This window comes from Hyaena hyaena, unplaced genomic scaffold, assembly GCF_003009895.1.
Source record: "Hyaena hyaena isolate Hyena2069 unplaced genomic scaffold, ASM300989v1 scaffold_6, whole genome shotgun sequence".
NCBI lineage: Eukaryota > Metazoa > Chordata > Mammalia > Carnivora > Hyaenidae > Hyaena > Hyaena hyaena.
In genome coordinates, this window is record NW_024080638.1 from 6,545,055 (window position 1) to 6,556,029 (window position 10,975).

Genomic DNA, 10,975 nt, shown 5'->3' on the forward strand with positions numbered 1-10,975 from the left:
AGGTAATACCCATTCTTCTCAAGCTATTCCAAAAAATGGAAATCGAATGAAAACTTCCAGACTCATTCTATGAAGCCAGCATCACTTTGATTCCCAAACCAGAGACCCAGCACAAAAAGAGAACTACAGGCCAATTTCCCTGAAGAATATGGATGCAAAAATCCTCAACAAGATACTAGCCAATCAAATGCAACAGCACATAAAAAGAAATATCCACCATGATCAAGTGGGATTCATTCCTGGGTTACAGGGCTGGTTCAATATTCTCAAATCAATGTGATACATCATATTAACAAAAGAAAAGATAAAAACTATATGATCCTGTTAATAGATGCAGAAAAAGCATTTGACAAAATACAACATGCTTTCTTAATAAAAATCCTCGAGAAAGTCGGGATGGAAGGAACTTCACTTACGTAAACATCATAAAAGCCATTTATGAAAAGCCCACAGCTAATATCCTTAACAGAGAAAAACTGAGAGCTTTCCCCTTGAGATCAGGAACACGACAGGGATGTCCACTCTCACCACTGTTGTTTAACATAGTGTTGGAAGTCCTAGCATCAGCAATCAGACAACAAAAGGAAATAAAAGGCATCAGAATTGGCAAAGATGAAGTCAAACTTTCACTTTTCACAGACATGATACTCTACATGGAAAACCCGACAGACTCCACCAGAAGCCTACTAGAACCGTTCCATGAATTCAGAAAAGCCGCAGGGTACAAAATCAAGGTACAGAAATCAGATGCATTTTTATACACCAATAATAAAGCAACAGAAAGAGAAATCAAGAAACTGATCCCATTCACAATTGTACCAAAAATCATAAAATACTTAGGAATAAACCTAACCAAAGATGTAAAAGGTCTGTATGATGAAAACTATAGAAAACTTACGAAGGAAATTGAAGAAGACGCAAAGAAATGGAAAAACATTCCATGCTCATGGATCAGAAGAATAAATATTGTTAAAATGTCAATACTACCAAAAGGAATCTATACATTCAGTGCAATTCCAATCAAAATTGCACCAGCATTCTTCTCAAAACTAGAACAAACCTAGAATTTTTTTTTTAATTTTTATTTATTTCTAGGAGAGAGAGAGATAGATAGCATGAACAGGGGAGGGTCAGAGAGAGAGGGAGACACAGACTCTGAAACAGGCTCCAGGCTCTGAGCTGGCAGTCAACACAGAGCCCGACGCGGGGCTCGAACCCACGAACCGCGAGATCATGACCTAAGCGAAAGTCGGACGCTTACCCAACTAAGCCACCCAGGTGCCCCTAGAACAAACCTAGAATTTGTATGGAACCACAAAAGACCCCGAATAGCCAAAGTAATATTGAAGAAAAAAACCCCAAAATAGGACGCATCACAATCCTAGACTTTAGCTTCTACTACTAAGCTGTAATCATCAAGACAGTGTGGTATTGGCACAAAAACAGACACATAGACCAATGGAATAGAATTGTGGGTCCAACAGAATTGGACCCACAAATGTATGGCCAGTTGATCTTTGACAAAGCGGGAAAGAGTATCCAATGGAAAATAGCCTATTTAATCGATGGTGCTGGGAGAACTGGACAGCAACCTGCAGAAGAATGGAACTAGACCACTGTCTCACACCATACACAAAAATAAACTCAAAATGGATGGAGGACCTGAATGTGAGACAGAAAACCATCAAAACCCTAAAGGAGAAAGCAGGAAACAACCTCCTCAGCTGCAGCAATTTCTTACTCAACACATCTCCAAAGGCAAGAGAATCAAGAGCAAAAATGAACTATTGGAACCTAATTAAGATTAAAAACTTTTGCACAGCAAAGGAAATAGTCAATAAAACTAATAGGCAACCGAAGGAATGGAAAAAGATAGTTGCAAATGACATATCGGATAAAGGACTAGTAATCAAAATCTGTAAGGAACTCCTCAAACTACACACCCGAAAAACAAACAATCCAGTGAAGAGATGACAGAAGACATGAACAGACACTTTGCCAAAGAGGACATCCAGATGGCCAACAGACACATGAAATGATGCTCAACGTCACTCATCATCAGGGAAATACAAATGAAAACCACACTCAGAGACCACCTCATGCTGGTCAGAGTGGCTAAAATAAACAAATCAGGAGACTCGATGCTGGTGAGGATGTGGAGAAACAGGCACCCTCCTACACTGTTGGTGGGAATGTAAACTAGTACAGTCCCTCTGGAAAACAGTGTGGAGATTCCTCAAAAATTAACAGTAGAATTCCCCTATGACCCAGCAGTAGCACTGCTAGGAATTTACCCAAGGGATACAGGAATGCTGATGCACAGGGGTACATGTACCCCAATGTTCATAGCAGTACTTTCAGCAATAGCCAAATCATGGAAAGAGCCTAAATGTCCATCAACAGACAAATGGATCAAGATGTGGTTTATTTATACAATGGAATACTACATGGCAATGAGAAACAATGAAATCTGGCCATTTGTAGCAACGTTGATGGAACTCGAGGGTGTTATGCTAAGTGAAATAAGTCAGGCAGAGAAGGACAGATACCATATGTTTTCACTCATATGTGGAACAGGAGAAACTTAACAGAGGACTGTGGGGGTGGGGCGGGGGAAAAATAGTTAGGGAGAGCTAGGGAGGCAAACCAGAAGAGACTCTTGAATACTGAGAACAAACTGAGGGTTGATGGGGTGGGAGAGAGGGGAAAATGGGTGATGGGCATGGAAAAGGGCACTTGGGATGAGCATGGGTGTTATATGGAAAGCAACTTGACAATAAACTATTAAAAAAAGGTTTAGAGAAACAGGTATAGAAGGCAGACCCTTAATTTGTATTTTTAAATTTAAACTAAATATTCCACCTCTGATGTTACATGTGTTGGTATCATGTTAAACACTTATAGAAATTCAGTAATGAGGTTTAACTGTAGTATTTCTGAACAGTTGATTTTTCCTGTACCCAGCTCACTTTATTCATTTACTCAAATACCCTGTAGGCATTTGAGCTCATAACCCTAATTAGGTAAAATAATTTGTATAAGAGTAGTAAGTGCAGTGCCTAACACAGTAAGTTTTCAGTAAGCTTAACTATTTTATTAAGCTGAAATATTAGTATATAAGTGTGACACTAATACTTTTTAATATATAAAATAGGGCATATTACTGTTAAAAACACAGCTGATTTCAGATTAGTAATGCTGAGGGCCAGGTAGGCAAAGTGCAGATGGAAAGGTTTTATCTAATAGATCAAAGGAGAAGCTCTTGTTTATAATGTAAATGAAATGAGCGCTTTACTTTTTCAGTGTATAATATGGTCATGGTCTTATTGCCTAGAATAGATAGCAGTTTTTTCCTCTTGAGATTTTGAGGTGCATCTTCACTGTTTTAATGAGTATCAACTGTAATATTGTTTGCTCCTCCCCAGCTCACCCCCACAAAAGTGAAGCACCTTTGGAAAGGGAAAACAATGTGTATTAAAATACCCTTTGGTGATATTGATTGTATCTAGTTTCTAGGCTTGAAAAGATGTTGCTGATGATAATAAGAATGTTGTACATGTTCATTAAAAAAAACTAACAAGAGAAGAATGAACTAGTTCAAAATTCTAGAAATTATTGAATGTGATATAAAACTAAAAGCTATACAGTTACCAATCTACAGCATGTTATAGTTTAATAAATTTAAAATATTGGACCTTTTTGAATAGTTTTTTAAAAACATGTAAAAACTAAATATTGCTCCCAAAAGTATACTGCATTGCACATTGGTGCAAATTAAATTTGGGAATGTATTGAGAGTTTTGTTATTAAACTACAGTTCCAGTGTAGCAGGAATACCACACCTACTGAGATGAAGTAAGTTAGCATATGTAATACTCATAATAGCCTTTGTTTATTTCATGGTTTGTATATTCACTGCTTATAAGGATCTCATATTTATCATCTCATTTTAAATCTTTGGTCAGTCTTAGATGGTAGTAGGTATTACCAACAGTAACAAATGAGCTGAGAGTTAGAATATATTTTGCCTAAGATTACACAATGAAGGGGCAGAATGAGGATTTGAACCCAGGTCTGCCAGACTTGAGCACCATGTTCTTTACTACAGTGCTGCATATGCTTGTTGGCAAGTACATTAACTTACTGAAAATTGTGTGTGTGCGTGTGTGTATGTGTGTGTGTGTTGGGGAGGGAGAATTGGAAGGATTTGGTTGAGGATAGCCTCAGTTGGATTTAAGGCCAATATACCAAGGATTTGATTATTTTCATCAAGCAGATCATGTTGTTAGGCTATTAAAGTTTCAAATATTGAAAATTACTCCTGTTCCTGTCTTTGTTCTAGAAAAGTGAAAACAAACAAAAAGTACACAACAGATTACTGAGCAAGTTTAGTTGCTTTGTAGAAGTAGTTTAAAATATAATTTTAGGGGCGCGTAGGTAGCTCATTTGGTTAAGCATCCAACTTCAGCTCAGGTCATGATCTTGCAGTCCATGGGTTCAAACTCCATGTCCAGCTCTGTGCTGATAGCTCAGAGCTTGGAGCCTGCTTCTGAGCCTGGGTCTCCCTCTCTCTCTGCCCTTCCCTCGCTCATGTTCTCTCCCTCTCTCTAAAGAATAAATAAATATTAAAAAAAAATTTAAATATATATCATTTTTAAAAGTGGGGATGTTGTTAGAAAGCTATTGACTTGTGTTTTCTTTTGCTTTCAGATCTAAAGCATGTATTCCTTATTTGAAAAAGAGTAAAATTGCCCATATCCTCAATCTCAGTCCACCACTGAACCTAAATCCATTGTGGTTCAAACAGCACTGTGGTAGGTGGTTGGTTGAGGGGATGGTTTGTTTGGTTAATTTACTTTGTATTAAATCAGTGTATCTATCATGTGATCAAAATTTGTACATAGCAGTCAACATTAAAGTTTCTATGCAGAATCAGTAGCACTTTGGAAAGTAGATTCTTCATCTTTTATCTGTAATTTAAAACGTTGAGTTTTAGTTTACATTCAATAAAATCCACAGATCTTAATAGCTCAATTTGATGAGTTTTGACAAATTTATACACCTGTATAACCAATAGCCAAATCAGGATATGGATTTCCATCATTCCAGAAAGCTCCCTCCAGTCTCAATAGGTGTGTTTTATTGTATACAACTTATTCTTCAATGAAGTTGGTTAAAAAACTATGAAGTACTTTCACTTTCACAGCAAATTAATGATTTGAGGTGAGTATGCTGACTTAATAAGATTTAGGTATAGGTACCTCCTTTGATATAGTTGCATCAGGTACTTAGTCCTTTTTTGTACATAATTTACTAAAATTTGGACAAGCAATTGGAATAGAAACTCCCAGCAAAGCTGAAGGAAGTTCTGTTTTAATTAACTAGATTAAACCAGTTTGCAACTTTTTGTTCTTGTTTTTCTGGCAGTATAGCTATAGAAAGAAATTGGTTATTTATATTCACAAATTAGCCTCTTAATTAAATCCTATTCTTTGTGGTTTCTTTCAGCTTATACCATCGCTAAGTATGGTATGTCTATGTGTGTGCTTGGAATGGCAGAAGAATTTAAGGGTGAAATTGCAGTCAATGCATTATGGCCTAAAACAGGTATGTACTTAAAAAAAATCCATTTATTGGATTTTCATTTTTTATCCTTGACACTTTTGAGATGCATCTTGGGTGGGTAGGCTGAAGTGGCAAACAAGTTAAACTTTTTATTATACATATAAGGCTCTTTTCAGTCACCTTCTACCTTTGGCTTGGACTACATGACTGACTTTATTTTTTTTTTTTTACAAATAGTTTATTGTCAAATTAGTTTCCACATAACACTCAGTGCTCATCCCCAAAGTGCCCTCCTCCATGCCCATCCCCCCCTCCCCCCCACATCCATCAGTCCTCAGTTTTTGTCAGCATTCAAGAGTCTCTCATGGTTTGCCTCTCTCCCTTTCCCCCACCGTTTCCGCCCTTCTTCTCCCCCTTGTTCCTCCGTCAAGTTCCTCCTAATCCTCCTATACGTGCACACATATGATATTTGTCCTTCTCTGCCTGACTTATTTCGTTCAGCATAACACCCTCAAGGTCCATCCATGTTGCTACACATGGCCAGATTTCATTGTTTCTCATTGCCATGTAGTATTCCATGGTATAGATAAACCACATCTTCTTGATGCATTCATCTGTTGATGGACACTTAGGCTCTTTCCATGTTTTAGCTATTGTGGAGAGTGCTGCTATGAACATTGGGGTACATGTGCTCCTATGCCTCAGCATTTCTGTATCCCTTGGGTAAATTCCTAGCAGTGCTATTGCTGGGTCATAAGGGAGTTCTATTGTTAGTTTCCTGAGGAACCTTCACACTGTTTTCCAGAGGGGCTGCACCAGTTTACATTCCCACCAACAGTGTAGGAGGGTGCCCGTTTCTCCACATCCTCGCCAGCATCTAGAGTTCTCTGATTTGCTTACATGACTGACTTTAAAGCTGGTTGCTATGCTAGAAACATTGAACATTGGGACACTTGAAGAGTCTCATTAAAGGAAGGGGCATCTGGATGGCTCAGTCGGTTGAGTGTCCAACTCTTGATTTGGGCTCAGGTTATGATCCCAAGGTCATGGCTCAATCAGTAGAGCATGTGACTCTCGATATCGGGGTTCTAAGTTCAAGACCCACGTTAGTCACAGAGTTTACTTAAAAAAAAAAACAAAGAAACAAATGGAAAATACCTTGATTAAATAAATACAACAACTACTTAAGAGATTGAATTATAGCATAAAAATGCTTTCTAGATCTACAGAGTGATTGTGTTTTGAGTTAAAAAAAAAAAGTTTTTGAAGGATTGGGTGGTCATTGTTAAGACCTGAGTAAGTAGCTTGGACGTTGAAGTGCAAGAGATATCTCAAAATACAGAGCAAAAACACCCTGAAGAAAAAGAAGAGACTCGTGGGACTTCCCATGTAAATATCAGGAGCCCCAAAAGGAGAATACAAATAGAGGAAAAACAATTGGACTAGAACAATTGGACTAAAAATAGAAAATGGGTGCCTGGCTGACTCAGTCAGAAGAGCATCTGACTCTTGATCTTAGGGTCATGAGTTCAAGCCCCATGTTGGGTGTAGAGATTAAATAAATAAATACAATAATACAATTAAAAAAAGAAAAATAGAAAACAATTCCCTTGAGCCAAAGACTTAAGTGTGTGGGCTGAAAGGTTTACCAAGTGGGAGGCTGAACTTATGGGGGCAGAGGAGTGAAGACGTCTGGGAGAATCTCCGAATATCAAGTATAAAAAGAAAATCTTGCAAGCTGTCAGGCAGAATATGTTACTTACAAAGGAAAAAGATTGCAGACTCTTAATCATCAATATCAGGCAGTGGAATAACATCATAGATTACTGATAGTAAGGGACCCAGTCAAGATAACATTTATTGACAAAGGGAAGATATGGGAGCATGCAAAGATATCCCATTTGAGAAAAATCTTCTAGAAGTGCTCTTAACCAAATAGCAAATCAGTCAGTCAAGATTTTTCAAGACAGAGGGAAAGAGAGAGGAGAAGAAATAATGACAAGCAAAAAGCCCTGTGATGCGTACGGTTAATTGTAAATGAGATGTGATAGAATGACCAAGAATATGAAGTATAAGGTATCAAATAAGAACTCTTGATATAGAAGACATGCATAAGAGAAAACTTTAAGATTAGTGTCTATGCAAAAGCACTAAATTCTCTTTTTAAAACTTAGAAGTTTGGAAAGGGAGAAATATGGAAGTAATTGAATTCTGAAGGGCTATATAGGCATGGGAAGATTGGGGAAAGAAAGTATTCTAGTAGTGTCATCTTGGGGCAGCCACAGTACTAGTTGGTATGTTTTTAAAAAATTATATTTTCTGTTTGGGGCTAGGGTATGGAAATGCTTTTGGATATTAAAGTTACAGACAACTACCTACCTTTTAATTAAATTTTTTATTTTAAATTCCAGTACAGTTAACATAGTTATATTAGTTTCAGGTGTACAATATAGTGATTCAGCAATGCCATACATTACTCAGCGTTCATCACCATAAGTGTACTCTTAGTCCCTTTCACTTCTTTCACCTATTCCCCCACCTACCTTCCTTCTGGTGACCTTCAGTTCTCCATAGTTCAGAGAGTTTCTTGGTTTGTCTCTCTCTTTTCCTCCTTTCCTCATTTTTTTTTGTTTCTTAAATTCCATATTTGAGTGAGATCCTATGGTATTTGTCTTTCTCTGACTGATTTATTTCACTTTAGCTTTATACTCTCTAGCTCTGTCCTTCTGTCTCAGATACTTTCTCTGCGTTTGGTTTATTCAGATCATGATATAAACAAGTTTCACGCAGGGGCACCCAGGTGGCTCAGTCAGTTGAGCGTCCGGCCCTTTACTTTTCTTTTCTTTTCTCTTTTCTTTTCTTTTCTTTTCTCTTTTCTTTTCTTTTCTTTTCTTTTCTCTTTTCTTTTCTTTTCTTTTCTTTTCTTTTCTTTTCTTTTCTTTTCTATGTTCACTTATTTTTGAGAGAGACAGACAGAGCACGAGTGAGGGAGAGGCAGAGAGAGAGGGAGACACAGAATCTGAAGCAGGCTCCAGGCTCCGAGCTGTCAGCACAGAGCCCAATGCAGGGCCCGAACTCACAGACTGCGAGACCATGACCTGAGCCGAAGTGGGATGCTTAACTGAGCCACCCAGGCACCCTGAGCGTCTGACTCTTAATGTCTGCTCAGATGATGATCCCAGGGTTGTGGGATCAAGCCCTGTGTCAACAATTAGCTCAGGGAGCGCCTGGGTGGCTCAGTCGGTTAAGCGTCCGACTTCGGCTCAGGTCATGATCTCGCGGTTCCCAGATTTGAGCTCCGCATCGGGCTCTGTGCTGACAGCTCAGAGCCTGGAGTCTGTTTCTGATTCTGTGTCTCCCTCCCTCTCTGACCCTCCCCTGTCACACTGTCTCTCTCTCTCTCTCTCTCAGAAATAAATAAAACATTAAAAAAAAAAAAACAATTAGCTCAGTAGATCTTGTCTACATTTGTATCTTTATAAAGCTAGAACCTGCATATGATTGTAGGTAAGTTGTCAAATATAGGTTTGCCCTGATGCCATCAGTCACAAAATGCCAGGAGATAATTGATACTAATTTCACTTCAATATCCCATTTGCAAGAAAACACTGAGATTAACAATCTTCTTTTCTACTCAGTTTATAATTAGGTTATAAGGGTCTGGAAGTCTCATTCAAGGTACTGAGATTTTTAAAAAGTTGGGAGTTCTCTTTATACCTGAATTATCTAATCAGAAGAGTAAAAACAAAATGTTGATTTAAAACTTTAATCCTTCTGCTTAATACATGTAATAAAAATTAAGGCAAAAGGTTAATATTTATCAACATTTGGATATTTTAAAGTTCTATTCCTTTAACTTCCAAAATGTGGGATCAAGCCCTGCGCTGAGTGTGGAGTCTGTTTAAGATTTTTTCTCTTTCCCTCTCTCTTTTTGCCCCTCTCCCCCGCTTGCACTTTCTCTCTAAAAATAAAAAAAAAAAAAGTTTGACACATTACATTTGTATGATGTTTTTCATTTATAGTAGTTATACTTATTTTTTTTTCCCCTTGCCACTGATTTCTTGAGGAAACCAGGTCATTTATAGAATTTCCAAAATTCTGGATTTTCCTGTTTCTTCCAAGTGTGTCTTTTTTTTTTTTTTTTTTTAATTCATTTTTGAGAGACACCTGGGTGGCTCAGTCAGTTGAGCATCTGACTTCAGCTCAGGTCATGATCTCACAGTTTGTGGGGTCAAGCCCCACGTTGGGTTCTGTGCTGACAGCTAGCTCAGAGCCTGGAGCCTGTCTTTGGATTCTATGTCTCCCTCTCTTTATGACCCTCTCCTGCTCACGATGTCTCTCTCTGTCTCAAAAATAAATAAAACATTAAAAAATTTTCTTTTAAAAACAACAAGTAGAGGTGTATGATGGAACATATGTGCTGTCCTAGAAGCAGGGATGTATGCTAGAATGTAATCACCATGAAGGTAGGAACTTTTGTCTATTTTATCAACTCACTTGTCCCCAATCCCTACAATAATGCCTGACTTATTGCTCAATCCCTGTATGTTGAATGAATGTAAAGGGGTCAGTGGCTATAACAAGCTATGAGCTTTTTATCCTGTGGACCGAGTTATGTAAAATTCTAGTATGTAATGATTTAAAATGATGGTTTAGCAATGGTATGGAGAGAATTTTATCTAAATTTTACTAGAAACTCTGAAACCTAAAGTACATTTAAACAAATTGACTTTCCTTGCCTTAAATATACGCTAAAATAATGTGAGTAAATTGAGATGAGTTACTGTTCACAATTTTGACAATGTATAATTAATAGTGTACTATTAATGGTAGAGTTTCAAGTTACTTCATAAAAAAACATAGAACTTAAAAATTATATGCAGCTACCCTCCTACGCTGTTGGTTGGGATGTAAACTGGTGCAGCCCCTCTGGAAAAGAGTGGAGGTTCCTCAAAATATTAACAATAGAACTCCCCTATGACCCAGCAATAGCACTGCTAGGAATTTACCCAAGGGATACAGGAGTGCTGATGCATAGGGGCACATGTACCCCAATGTTCATAGCAGCACTCCCAACAATAGCCAAATCATGGAAAGAGCCTAAGCGTCCACCAACGGACGAATGGATCAAGAAGATGTGGTTTATCTATACCATGGAATACTACATGGCAATGAGAAAGAATGAAATCTGGCCATGTGTAGCAACATGGATGGAACTTGGTGTTATGCTGAGTGAAGTAAGTCAGGCAGAGAAGGACAAATACCATATGTTTGCACGTATAGGAGGATTAGGAGGAACTTAACGGAGGACCATGCGGGAGAAGAAGGGGGGAAATAGTGGGGGAGAGAGAGGGAGGCAAACCATGAGAGACTCTTGAATGCTGAGAACAAACTGATGACTGATGGGTGT

General features: G+C 38.1%; 1 protein-coding gene across 1 annotated transcript in view; it reads left to right on the plus strand.

Annotated features, from left to right (window-relative positions):
- The window catches only part of HSDL2 (hydroxysteroid dehydrogenase like 2), a 68,253-nt gene that overhangs the window by 28,793 nt on the left and 28,485 nt on the right, over positions 1–10,975 (plus strand). Inside the window, exons 5-6 of the mRNA XM_039240858.1 lie at positions 4,711–4,814; positions 5,509–5,607. Coding sequence (XP_039096789.1) covers positions 4,711–4,814; positions 5,509–5,607 — 203 coding nt within the window. The remainder of the gene's footprint in view (positions 1–4,710; positions 4,815–5,508; positions 5,608–10,975) is intronic.